The sequence below is a fragment of the Corylus avellana genome, chromosome ca10 (assembly GCF_901000735.1).
Source record: "Corylus avellana chromosome ca10, CavTom2PMs-1.0".
Taxonomy (NCBI): domain Eukaryota; kingdom Viridiplantae; phylum Streptophyta; class Magnoliopsida; order Fagales; family Betulaceae; genus Corylus; species Corylus avellana.
The window spans coordinates 19,980,200-19,994,380 of NC_081550.1; the positions used below are offsets into that span (position 1 = coordinate 19,980,200).

Below are 14,181 nucleotides of genomic sequence, written 5' to 3' on the forward strand. Positions count from 1 at the left end.
AAGTGATTAAATTTATCTATTTTTATAAACTTTTAGGATAAGTACTGATTTAACATAATATTAGAACTTCATCTTATGACAAATGATGATTTAGCACTTATCTCGTGAATGTGAGAAACACTCACTTTTTTAATATTATTAATAGAATTGGAACAAATTCTATTAAAAAGTATGTGTATCTAATTATTCATTAAAAAAAGGAGATTTTTTTATAATCTTATTTGAAAGGATACTCTATCCTATATCTCTATCACAACCACATATACTATAATCCATTTGACTAAGATTAAATATATACTTATACACTCATTAATTTGAATTTAATTATCTAAATTAGATTAAATATATTATGTGTATCGTACTTCTTTGTTCCCACTCTTCCCTTTCTGCTTTTCTCTCAATGTTCTCTTTCCCAAAGTTTATGAAGGAGAAAATATACTTTGACTCCCTGAATTATTATTACATTTCCATTGAAGCTTCCAAACTTTAAAAATGGGTATCTTGTCGTCCATACTACAACTTAGATACTTTTACATTTTTCTCCCTAAAATACTCTTAAAGTTATATTTTTTAAAATAACCATTTGAAAATATATATATATATATATATACTAAAAAGGGTTGCTCTTTTCCTAAGCTATCATTTTTATCCATATATTTTCTCTCCTCTTGAAAATATCTAACACCAGCGTAAACCCATGTTCCCTGACCAGCTTTTAAAAGCACAACCCCTCAATCACTTCTATAATGTTGGCTCAAAAATGGAAGTTGAACGGTAGAAATAATTCATTTTGGATAATTTTTTTCCCAAACTGTCCATCTATTGAGCTAATAGACTAAAATGCCCTTGCTTATAGTTCAATTGGCTTGAAATCACGTTTCATGAAACAGAAGTTACTGGTTCGAATCTTTCTTCCCTTTTTACAGACATGTAAAAAAAAAAAAAAAAAAGACTACAATAAAAGCCTCCAACTTAATTTGAAAAAAATTTTATTGATTTTTCTCAGTGTCGGGGCTTATAGGTTAGAAGAAGGGCACCCATAATGACACAACCAACAATTACCTGCTAATCATCAAGTAAAATTGAGAAATCATCACACACTTAAAGAAAAGTCGGCAAGTTAAATCTTTAATCGACATGTTCAATCTCTAATTGAAGTTGGTTACTCAATGTTGGTAATGGGCCTACGATTTGGGACGAGTTCAAGCCATCTAAGCACGAGGTATGGGCTCCATACATGTGAGGACAACCAAAAATTGGGGTGCAGCTGGGGGTGGGTACAAATTTGAGTGCCTAAAGTGCCCTTGTTAAACTTATTTTATTGGTGAAATATGATGGGTAAGATGGTAAAAGGAGCGGAAAATTTGTTGTGATAGTGACTGGGGGAGGCGGTTGTGGGGACTGCGGAGCCCTAGACGTGTGGATTTCCAATGGGAGGGAAAGTGGGAAAAAGAGAGAGAGGGAGAGAAAGAGGAGGACAAGGACAAAAGCAGTGGAGCAGTTGGTCACATCAGAAGGGGACCGCTTGGTTGTATTGGTTGAGCATCAAAGGGATGGGCGGTGGAGCACAACCAACATGGTCGGCGCGTGGGATCACGCGCCGGTTGAAGGGTGACAGGTGCTGTTTTCGTGTGGGGTTTGGAAAAAGCAGGCGTGGGTCCTACTGGGTTGTGAGCCCCTAATTCGAGAGTGATTGTACGCGCCAGTGAAGAGAGTGTGGATTCCGTTGTTCTCCTACTCAATTCCACTAACCAACAATGCAAAAAAAAAAAAAAGTGAGGGGATGTGAAAGGCGGTGGTTGGATGGCCAAAGCCTCACAAAGGGGTTGCAATTATGTGTGGCTTGGTCCAATAATTACGGTTTTTGACCCCTGACGTGGATCCAGCTAATTGGCGGGTTACCCTTGTTGGCTGCTTCTGCCTTGGACTACATAGTGCAGCTTGTTCCAGCCAATTAAACGACGCCACGTGGTGAGAAGCAGTGCCGTTGTAACGGACCCAGCTCCTTGAGATCATAACCAATACAATTATGTAGGGGGTGACTGCCCAATGAGAAGCCAGTAAGTTGAAACAGTGTGGGGGGCCCACAGCATCAATTTGCTGGAGTGAAATTTTACCATTGATCTGGACCGTTGTCTTGGCGGCTACCTCTTTAGCCACAAAAGAAAGAGCAAAGGAAGAAAGTTAATAAACCAATCATAATTGTAGTCAATACTTCATCAGACGGTTGGGAGCAATGATGGGTGCATTTTGTGGAGCCCCATTGACTATAGTGCAGTACAGGTGAGGTTCCATCATTCGTCATGAGCTGCCAGCCCCTATTTTTTTATAACATCAAAATTAGAAAATAAAATTAAAATAAAAAATAAAAAAGGAAAATGGTCTTCCCTAAGTATCTTATTATATCTGAAATAAATGGAGAAGAGGGGGGTGAGTCTATTATGATAAGAGGGAACTTTTCCATAAGTTGCACTATCCACAAACACCATCCTCTCCAATCACAGCCCACCACCTTCAGTCTCAGCTTTTCTCTCTCTCTCTGCCTCTCTCTCTCACTGCCCAAAGCAACACTAAAGATTCATTCCTTGAAGCTTGCTAACTTGCTTTTCAGGTTCTCTATTTTCTCTCTTTCCCTTCATAGTTTCACTTACTTTTTTTCTTTCTTCTCTTTTCTTTGTTGCTGAGGCCACAAGGAAAAGGAAGAAAGAACAGATCTTTACCAGCTTTTTTTCACTGCTCTAAATCCTGAGTTCAAGTGTCTCTCTTATTTCCCAATTGGGTTTTTAATTTCCAGCCTTTTTTTTGTTGTTTTGTTTTTTAAGTTTCCTTGGTTCCTTACCTGAGTCCTCTGCTTCTTTTTCTTTCCCAATTGGGATATATCAAGAGGCTGCAGCTAGAGGTACATGTGTTAGTTAGCTCTAACTTGAAAGCACTTTCCTTTTTTGGCAAGTCTGACCTACAAGCTGTACTCCCTTAAGAATTCCCATAAATTTTATTTCTGTTCCATTTTCTTAAAATTGTTTCTGGGTATTTCTCTTTTGTTCTGTTTCTGTTTGTGTTCCTTGGAAAGTCCATTGGGTTCAGATCTCAGTACTTGGTTCTAGGGTTCCATTATGGAGTAGCTAAATTACTTTCCTTTTTAATTTAATTTGTGACATTATCTCTGATTTTTGAAAAAGGTTGGTCTTTACTAGATTCCTCAGGGTATGCCTATGCGCAAAAAGGTATTCTGATTCCTTTCAAAATGCTTCTTGATTTAACGCTGATGGTATTGCAGTGAAACCTCCACCACTCTGCATTTCCTTCTCTGGGCTCCCCCTTCTTGCTCTTACTTTTCTCTGTTTCACCAATTCAAAATCTTGAGCCAAATCTTATATTCACAATCACAAATCAGTTAAGACCAATCAAAGCTGTGAATTTTCTTCAAATTTTGCTTGTGGGCTGCTGTAATTTGCATGGTAATTCGATTTGATGAAGTGGGAAATGGAAATTCTCCCCCCTGCACCGTTTATTCCAAACGGGAGTTGGCTTCCCGACGAGAGTAAGAGCGTGAAATGGACTCCGGCGGAGAATAAGATGTTCGAAAACGCGCTGGCGCTGTACGACAAGGAGTCGCCGGACCGATGGCACAAAGTGGCGGCGATGATCCCGGGAAAATCTGTTAGGGATGTGATGAAGCAGTACTTGGAATTGGAAGCTGATGTTAACAATATAGAGGCAGGGCTGATACCAATTCCTGGATATACTACCTCAGCTTTCACATTGGATTGGGTGAACACTCATGGCTATGATGGTTTCCGGCAATCGTACGGCATCGGCGGGAAGAGATCTTCGGCAACTCGGCCGGAGCAGGAGAGAAAGAAAGGGGTTCCATGGACAGAAGATGAGCATAAGTAAGTTTTCCTATCAAATTCTTCTTCTGCTTAAATTTTACGTAATGGTAAAAGTTTAATGTGATGCGGCACAAAACTTTAGTACTTGGACTAGGATTGGTTTAACACTAGAATCTACTTTCACGAAATCATATATAAAAAATAATAAATAAATAAAAAAGCACAATTTTTATATGAATTCTAGGAATTAAGTCATCAAGTGGCTATATTTTATCAAGCTTTTGATATTTATGTATTATGTGTACTGTTTTAGGTGGTTTGCTAGTTATTCATGTTATAATTTTGGTTCTTCTTTGACATGGGATTTTAATAATCGCCTGCAGATTGTTTCTAATGGGACTGAAAAAGTACGGCAAAGGCGACTGGAGAAATATCTCCCGGAATTTCGTTATCACTAGGACACCGACGCAGGTGGCTAGCCATGCTCAGAAATACTTCATCAGGCAGCTTTCAGGAGGGAAAGATAAGCGGAGAGCTAGCATCCATGACATAACAACTGTTAATCTCGTTGATGCGAAAACTCCGTCACCGGACAACAAAATACCCTCTTCGCCGGACAACTCTACGGTGCTTCACCCGCCTCCGCCGCCGCCGCAGCAGCAGCAGCAGCAGCAGGCGAATTCCGCCGCCACGCCCAGAACACCTTTTCAATGGAATCAGGCAAATGGTGGAGCAGCCATGGCTTTCAACCCAACACATGGAAACGTGTTCATGACCTCTCCTTATGGAATTATTAACTCTTATGGGCTTAAAATGCAGGGCCAAAATCTGGCAAGAGGTGTTTCACATGAATCCTACATCGGACCTCAAAATATGGTCTTCCAAATGCACTCTGCACAGCACTACCCCCACGGATGAGAGATAGCAGTTGTTGTTTTCTACTTTCAATGGCTTGAACCGCCATATCTTTGTCCTGTTTGCTAGTATAGCTGTGTTTTTTGCTTTTTTCTAGTTTTATGTGAATATGTTATTCAAACCCTGAGTTAGTCCATAGCTATGAACTTTTAAGTGGTCAAGGATTAATGTTTTCTCTCGGAACTGCAAATTCTGTACGGTGAAATTGAGTGGGAAAGAATCTCAATCTTGGGTTTCTTTGTACTAGTTTCATTTGATCCCCTAAAGAATGGTCTCTATGAGATTAGATTAGAATCCAGAAAGTGATTATGCATTAATAGATACGTTTGCCCGAAAACCAAAATCCTGGCTCAGTCACTCGATCGAACCACACACAAATGCCTTAAAATGTGGAGTTATGCCTAAACAAGAGCAAAAGTTTTGCTTCAAATTTGGTGAAGCATTGCTGGCATCCTAGGTGGCTTAGCTCTAAATTTTCACCTTGAAAAGTTACACTGGATTCTGCACTTTATATGATGATTTCAAGTTGGCCGAGTCACTGAGCACCCACTCAGCTCAGGCTTGGTTTTCCGTAGTTTCTGATTGCCAACAACTTTTCCTTTTGAACCCTTTTAGACTGTTTCACAAATCAAATTTCCCAGCATCAAAAATTGCCTACTTGACTGAGCTTGACCTCCCAGCCATAGTCGATGCTGACACTACATGCACTAACTGAAGCATCACATGCCCCAACCCATTTCTCTTTTGGCAATCTTTTTTATTTTTGATTTTTTTTTTCGATGTGGGATCTTTTTCAAGTGATCCTGGTAGAGAGAAGAAGATCCTGTTTAGAAGTATTAATATATAGTACAAAGTAAGATTCATGTTGGATTACCCCAGTAATCTATGCTTAAATCCTTTTCTCTCTCTCCCGGATTTCGTCGTCAATGGTGGCATGACTGTAGCAGCAGCATGCGACTGGTCTGAGTGTGTCCAAGAAAAGGCATAGTGGTTTTTTTTTTTTGTGATTCTAAGTGTACGGCACCAACCACCTTAACATAATTTTAATGGTTTCACTGTTCTCTATATCTGGAGACAAATTTTGATCCCGTTCATGGAGACAAACTATCATCTACCTTTTCATTAGGCAGAAAGAGTTCTTTACCTTTTCTTAATCAGTGTAGATTGCACTTTGATACCCTCTCTAATGGGCTTTGAGATTCTCTTTTTTGGGTGGGGAAATTTCATTGGCCTCTCATTTCCTTTCTGATTTCTTTTTCCCTTGGAACAAGAATCTTCTTCCTAATTAAGTGCTTTGTTGAGCTAATGATGGTCATCTAATAAGACAAAGTAACAATTATTATAAAATATTACAGCTTATAACATCTTGAAATGGAGGAGAGGAGTCATTTTATAGTCATGATTTAATATTGTTGCATGTATCTAACAGTGTAGACGATGGCATGTAATAAATAATGTTAGCACGTCATTCAAAAAATTTAAATGACGTAGCATTATTTACACCGTTAGAGACAACAACATTAAATCATAATCATAAAACGGTGAGGTTTCTTGTCCCTATTGATAGGCCATCAAGAATCTTGCTACTAATTGATTAGGGCATTAACTTATGGTTTTCGCCTAATATAGACATGGTAGCATAATGATTGGTGAAGTACAAAGTAATTCCATTTAGATATCAGATTTGGTGCAAATAACCATTAAGAATTTTAAACTTAATTTTTAAGTGGATTAAGTTAGGTTTTGCACATGCAAATATACACATAACAACGCTGTAAGAGGTATTACAACTTTTATTACAAATTTCTTACAAACTGACTTAACGGTTCACATAACACTTGCTATGTTAACTATTAAACAATTAAATTTATCTGTTAAATTTTGTTGCATAACTAATTTAAGTTTTCTCACTATGCTATCTACGTTCGGCTTTGTTTGATAACAATTTTTCTTTCTCGCTTTTGTTTTTTCTTTTCCAAACAACTCAAAACATAAAACACTCAAAATAATTACTTTCACCATTATGTCTTATCGGTCCATTTTTTCAAACAAAAAACACCATCTAAAAAGCATTAAAAAATAGAATATATGTTAATTCTATTGTGCCATTCTTATATCTCATTCTTTCCTTTCTCTTGAGTTGTTTTTTTCTGTGTGTCACTAGCAGCAAATTTCTGTAGCACCTACTATGATGAAAAGCCTAGTAAGCATCCCCACATGACTCGCACATAGTATATTCAGTCCCATCCATTAAGCAAAGAATTCAGGGGAAGATGAGAGCAGTGTGGTCATTCCAATTAGTTTTTTCAACAGTAGATGACAAAGCAAACCGCCATCTTTTCAAAAGGAGAAGCATTTGAGCAAGTTGCATTGGAAAGCACCTTGGCCACTTTATTCTTTAATTTGATCAAATACCTTAACAAGTTGTAACCATATACCACAGTATCTCACAACTTCACACTTTCGGCCATCTAGCTTCCTCTATTTACTCAACAATATTCTGATTCTTAAATCTGCTTTTACTGAATCAAACTTGAAACAGATGTACTTGGAGGAAGCCCCAAGTCTTGCTAGGGAAAAGAAACTGATCAAAGTTTCTGAGGCTCTCTGTGGGCAAGTGTGCGTGTGATTCTTTAGACTACTTCTTCATTGGCCAACGGCCACAATCTTTTGTGGGGGCTTACGTTAAAAAGTAAACAATAGAGCTTGTCGGTGTGAACTGGCAGGAGATGATTCTAATGGTTAAGTCGGTATGTATTTTAGGAAATTGCTTGAAATGGAAGCAAAGTAAAGTTTTGGAAAGAGACCAAAAGTTATCTTACCTGGCATTGGGTCGCCTTTTATAACAGTTGGTTCTCTACTGTTTGTCTCGAATTGTTCCTTGGATAGTTATTCTCGGAACCATTTTGCCCATGTCTTCCATTTTCGTTTGAACGGAGCCTCCTTTTGGTCTAGAAGCGAAGAAAAAAAAAAAAAAAAAAAAAGCATCTTCACCAAATTTTACCATAGGCTTGTTTCTCGTCAGGACGGGGCTCTTTAGTCCAAATATTTTCTAAGTTTTTAAGTCAAATTATCAACTCCAATTGGCTCGAGACTTAACGGGTCAAGTTGTACCTAGTGTCAGTCAGATACGGTCTATATATATCATTATATATTTAGCCATAATTAGTCTTTCTAGTTATGGCATGTTCTTGTATTATAGCTATAGTATATTGTAATTAATAGGTAGATTTTAGTTACCTTATTTATTTCCCTAGATTGCTGTAGTCGCTGAGATACAGCCTGTAAATACCTAGACAATTTCTATATAATACGAGGAACCCTCACATTGAGAGGTATTCAATACAATTGACATGGTATCAGAGCCATCATCTAAATTAGGGTTGTTCTAGGTTTTCAGTTACCTGTTGTTTTTTTTTTTTGTGGCGGTCGATAACTTCGATCATTCTGGTGGGTTCTAAACTGCTATTTGGCAGTTTTTTGTTGAGGGTCGAGGCAGTCTACATTGATTAGTGGCTGTCGGGAGAGCCTATGGAGGTTGTGGAGAATCCTTGGTGGCTGTCGGCGATCTGGGTTGTCGGAGATTTGGTGCTGTCGGTAGGTTCAGGTGTGGCGGATTCTATTTTGGTGTGGTGTGGAGCGTTTCCGGCGATTTGTGGTGGTTGTCGGCAGACTTGGGCTTTCGGCGATCTCCTTGGTGGCTGTCGGCGATCTAGGCTGTCGGTCGTTTTTGGGCTGTCGGCGATTTTGGTGTATTTGGGGCTGACGACGGCGTGGTCGTGAAGGATTTGGGGCTGTCTGCGATTCTGGAGGAGTAGGGGCTGACAGCGGCATGGTCGTTTTGGGCTGTCGGCGATTCTGGAGGATTTGGGCTGACGGCAGCGTGGTCGCATGATCGTTTTGGTTGTTGTTTCTGTTTGGTGAAGACGTGAGGTGTTATTTGGGTGCTGTTTGGTTGCTGTTTGGGTTCTGTTTGGTGGGCTTGGGCTTGATTGGTAGCTGTGGGCTCATATTTTTAGTTGCTGGTAACTTTGGGTTTGCTGGGCTTGAGCTTAGTTGCTGTTTGGGGTTGCTGATTGGTGTTTGACTTGTGTGGACTTGGGCTTGCTGTCCAACAGATCTGGTGGGCCTATTACTCCTTTATCAGGTGTTTTAATTTCTAATTTTCTTATTTCATCATGTCTTCTAGCGAGGCTTTTGGGGTTCATTTTACTGGAAAAAATTATTCTGCTTGGGAATTTCAGTTTCAATTATTTGTTATGGGAAAAGAGTTGTGGGGCCATATTGACGATAGTGATCCAGCTCCTACGGAAACTAAGGAGTTGGCTAAGTGGAAGGTCAAGGATGCACGTGTGATGTCTTGGATCTTAGGGTCTGTTGATCCTCTTATTGTGCTCAATCTGAGGCCCTATAAGACTACGAAGACTATGTGAGAGTATTTGTTGAAAGTTTATCATCAGGACAATACCGCACGCCGTTTTCAGCTGGAATATGAGATTGCTAGTTACACTCAAGGCAATCTCTCCATTCCGGAGTATTTTTCTGGTTTTCAAAATTTGTGGGGAGAATTTTCTGATATGGTTTATGCGAAGGTACCTGCTGCATCTCTCTCTACTGTTCAGGCAGTTCATGAGCAAAGCAAGAGAGATCAATTCCTGATGAAATTGCGCCCTGAATTTGAGGTTATTCGTTCAAATTTAATGAATCGGGATCCTTCTCCATCTTTGGATGTTTGTTTTGGAGAGTTACTTCGCGAGGAGCAGCGTCTTCTCACACAGGCTACGTTCCAGCAAGATTCCAACCCGAATCCAGTAGCCTATGCAGCCCATGGGAAAGGGAAGGGTAAGGATATGCGCAAGGTCCAGTGTTTCAGCTGCAAGGAGTATGGTCATATTGCTGCCAACTGTGCAAACAAATCTTGCAACTACTATAAGAAACAGGGCCACTTTATCAAAGAATGTCCCATTCGACCTCATAATCGTCAAGCTACTGCCTATCAGGCTGCAGTGAACACCTCTTCTGCTCCAGTGATGTCCTCAGCTTCTTCTGCGGCCGGATCAGCTATTCTTACTCCTGAAATGGTCCAGCAGATGATTATGTCAGCCTTTTCAGCCTTAGGGCTCCAAGGTAATGGTACTATTTCTTCTAAGTCTTGGCTTATTGATTCTGCTGCATCCAATCATATGACCAGATCGTCCGATACTCTTTGCAATGTTCGTCCATATCATGGTTCATCCCATATTCAAGTAGCTAATGGGAGTCATTTAGCTATTACTGAAGTAGGAGATATCAATCCTTCATTCAGAGATATTTATGTATCTCCTGGACTTTCTAGTAGTCTTATTTCAGTTGGCCAGTTAGTTGAAAAAAACTGTGATGTCCATTTCTCTCGTGATGGTTGTCTTGTGCAGGATCAGGTGTCGGGGAAGATACTCGCGAAGGGGCCTAAAGTTGGCAGACTATTTCCACTGCACTTTTCAATTCCTAGTTGTTTATCTTTGGCTTGTATGACAGTTAACACTCCGAACGAAGTATGGCACAAACGTTTGGGTCATCCAAACTCTGTTATTCTGTCTCATATGTTAAATTCTGGTTTGTTAGGCAATAAAGAACGTGTTTCTAAAAATTTGTCATTTGACTGTTCTGTATGCAAGCTTGGTAAGAGTAAAACTCTTTCGTTTTCTTCTCATGGTAGTCGTGCTGCAAAATGCTTTGATATTGTGCATAGTGATGTATGGGGCATTTCTCCTATAATTTCTCATGCTCGATATAAATATTTTGTGACATTCATAGATGATTTCAGTCGGTATACTTGGGTCTATTTTCTTCGGGCCAAATCTGAGGTCCTGTCTGTTTTTCAGACCTTTGTAGCATATATTGAGAACCAATTTTCTACAAGTATTAAGATTTTGAGGTCTGATTCTGGTGGAGAATACATGTCTCGCGAGTTTCATGATTTCTTACACCACAAAGGAATTGTCTCTCAGCGCTCTTGTCCTTATACTCCGCAACAAAATGGGGTGGCGGAACGAAAGAACCAACATCTCTTGGACGTTGTTCGCACCTTATTGCTTGAGTCATCTGTTCCTTCTAAATTCTGGGTTGAGGCATTATCTACCGCAGTTTACTTAATTAATAGACTGCCCTCTCAGGTCTTGAATTTTGATTCTCCTTATTATCGATTGCATCATCAGCATCCTAGCTATCTTGATTTGCATACTTTTGGATGTGTTTGCTTTGTTCATTTACCTCCTCATGAACGTCACAAACTTTCTGCTCAGTCTGTTAAATGTGCCTTTATGGGTTATAGTATTTCTCACAAAGGTTATGTTTGCTATGATCCTTGTTCTAACAAAATTCGTATATCTCGTAATGTTGTTTTTTTTTAGAATCAATGTTTCTTTTCTACACATGTTGAATCATTGCCTGAGATTAGTATTCTACCTTGTTTTGATGACTTGCCTCTTTTGCCTGAGCGGTTCAAACCTGGAATTGTGTATACTCGACGTCTACCAACTTTGCCCCTTACCAAGACTGACCCTTCATCTGAAACTGTTCCGACAACTCCTCCGATTGACCCGCCATCTGAGACAGTTCATGAGTCTGGTCCTCGACGCTCTACTAGGGTATCACGTCCACCTGATAGGTATGGTTTTTCCCACACTTCTTATAATGCTACTTTATCTTTTATTTCCATCCCTACATGTTTTTTCGAGGCTGTAAAATATGAATGTTGGCGGAAAGCGATGGATGAGGAACTTCGGGCTCTCCAAGACAATCATACATGGGATGTGGTTCCTTGCCCCTCTCATGTTAAAGCCATTGGTTGTAAATGAGTTTACTCGATTAAGCTTCGCTCTGACGAGACTCTGGATCGGTATAAGGCCCGATTAGTTGCTCTTGGGAATAGGCAAGAATATGGGGTGGACTACAAGGAGACATTTGCTCCGGTCGCGAAGATGACCACAGTGCGTACAATTATTTCTATTGCCGCCTCCCAAGGCTGGCCACTTCACCAGATGGATGTCAAAAATGCTTTTCTTCATGGTGATCTCAAAGAGGATATTTACATGACTCCTTTTCCGGGTTTGTTTTCTTCTCCATCTGCCGCTGTGTGTAAGTTAAAGCGGTCTCTCTATGGCTTAAAACAGGCTCCCCGGGCATGGTTTGAAAAATTCAGGTCTACTCTGCTTCGCTTGTCCTTTGTCCAAAGCCAATATGATTCTTCTTTGTTCCTTTGCAAGACTTCGACTGGTCTCGTTCTTTTACTTGTGTATGTGGATGATATTATCATTACGGGCACCGACTCCAGTTTGATTGCACATCTCAAGCGGAATCTTCAAGACTCTTTTCATATGAAAGTCCTTGGTCCTCTTACGTATTTTCTGGGGTTGGAGGTGCACACTGATTCTTCCGGTATATTCTTGAATCAACACAAATATACCCAGGACTTGATTAGCCTGGCTGGTCTTCAGGATTCTTCTTCGGTGGATACTCCTATGGAGGTTAATGTGAAATATCGACGTGAGGAGGGTGATCTTCTCTCTGATCCTACTGTGTTCCGACAGTTGGTAGGCAGCTTGAACTATTTGACTATTACTCGGCCTGATATTTCCTTCGCTGTCCAGCAGGTTAGCCAGTTTATGCAAACTCCACGCCATCTTCATTTAGCTGCTGTTCGACGTATCATTCGATATCTTCGAGGGTCCCCTGGCCGTGGGTTGTTCTTTCCAACCGGCTCTCCTCTTCGCCTTGTTGCTTATAGTGATGCGGATTGGGCAGGATGTCCTGACACTCGGCGGTCTGTCACGGGTTGGTGCATGTTTCTTGGTGATTCTTTGATTTCTTGGAAGAGTAAGAAGCAAGCTCGCGTTTCTAAATCATCTATTGAATCCGAATACCGGGCAATGTCTGCTGCTTGTTCTGAGATTGTCTGGCTTCGTGGGCTTCTGGCTGAGCTTGGTTTTTCTCAAACTGATTCTACTCCTCTTTATGCTGATAATACTAGTGCCATTCAAATAGCTGCTAATCCTGTTTACCATGAACGTACGAAGCATATTGAGGTAGACTGTCATTCTATTCGGGAAGCCTTGGACACTCGTGTTATCTCTCTTCCTCATGTTTCCACTGATCTCCAGATAGCTGATGTCTTCACGAAGGCTATGACACGACAGTGTCATCAGTTCCTTGTGGGCAAATTGATGCTTCTTGATCGACCAGCATCAATTTGAGGGGGGATGTCAGTCAGATACGGTCTATATATATCATTATATATTTAGCCATAATTAGTCTTTCTAGTTATGGCATGTTCTTGTATTATAGCTATAGTATATTGTAATTAATAGGTAGATTTTAGTTACCTTATTTATTTCCCTAGATTGCTGTAATCGCTGAGATACAGCCTATAAATACCTAGACAATTTCTATATAAAACGAGGAACCCTCACATTGAGAGGTATTCAATACAATTGACACCTAGTCCGTAACATGTTTTATAATTCTAATAAAACATTCCAATTTTTATTGCTTAGGTGTTACACTTAGAACACTCACAATGGTTTTTGCATTTCGGAGTTGTACGTAAAATGGCTAACAAAAGCCTAAAAAACAAAAAAAAAAAAAAAAAAAAAAAACGTTTCTCTTTCCCTCTCACTATTTCTTTATTATTTCTCTTTCCCTCTTTCTTCTCTTCCTCTTTCTAACGCAACCCAAATTCCTCTGAATCCCATTTCCTTTCTACCGAATACCATTACCTCAATATCCAACCCCACTTGTTGTCAATCTGGCATGGAGCAAAGAAAGAATTAAAAAAAAAATGGAGAAATAATATTTGAATGATATAAAGAAATAATATATAATCGAATGTGGAATACATTTGAAAAGTTATTAACTAAAATAGAAAAAATAACTTTAATTAGCTATTTTAGATGGAAATATAGAGAAATCATTGCGGAGGTTCTCATGCTATACATCCTAAAAAAACGAACATATAGAGGTATGGGAAGTAGAAGATGTATCATACATTTAGTCTGTTTGGTTTAATAATTTCAAAACACACGGTTTAAAGAAATAGTGATTTTAAGACGTGGTTAATGAAAAAAAATTCTAAAACCACAATTAACATTTGGTAAAATTGCAATCAGGTCTTTAAAATTGCAGTTTGGCTTTTAAAATTTTACGTTTTTAAAAATGAACGCCTTTACGATTTGAAAACGTAAAATTTTTAATGTTTTCAACCCACTAATTTTTTTAAAAATGCACTTCCAAACAAGATATTTTCCTCAATTTTGCTTTAGAACACGCAAACTGAAATACAGTCACTTCTTAAAGACTTCATACCCTTGCAGGCAAAACAAATCAGAGTAGTAGACTACATCAGGATTTAAGGCACACGTGGCATCAATAAAACATAAGGGATGCTATTAGGGAAAGA

The 14,181-nt window shown here is 39.4% G+C and overlaps 1 protein-coding gene across 1 annotated transcript; it reads left to right on the plus strand.

The window, feature by feature from the left end:
- The first annotated feature begins 2,471 nt into the window (after positions 1-2,471).
- LOC132164135 (transcription factor DIVARICATA-like) lies at positions 2,472-4,991 on the plus strand. Its single transcript, XM_059574564.1, has 2 exons — positions 2,472-3,893; positions 4,217-4,991. The coding sequence occupies exons 1-2, from the start codon at positions 3,472-3,474 to the stop codon at positions 4,749-4,751; spliced, it is 957 nt and encodes a 318-aa protein (XP_059430547.1). The 5' UTR covers positions 2,472-3,471; the 3' UTR covers positions 4,752-4,991.
- Positions 4,992-14,181: the final 9,190 nt, after the last annotated feature.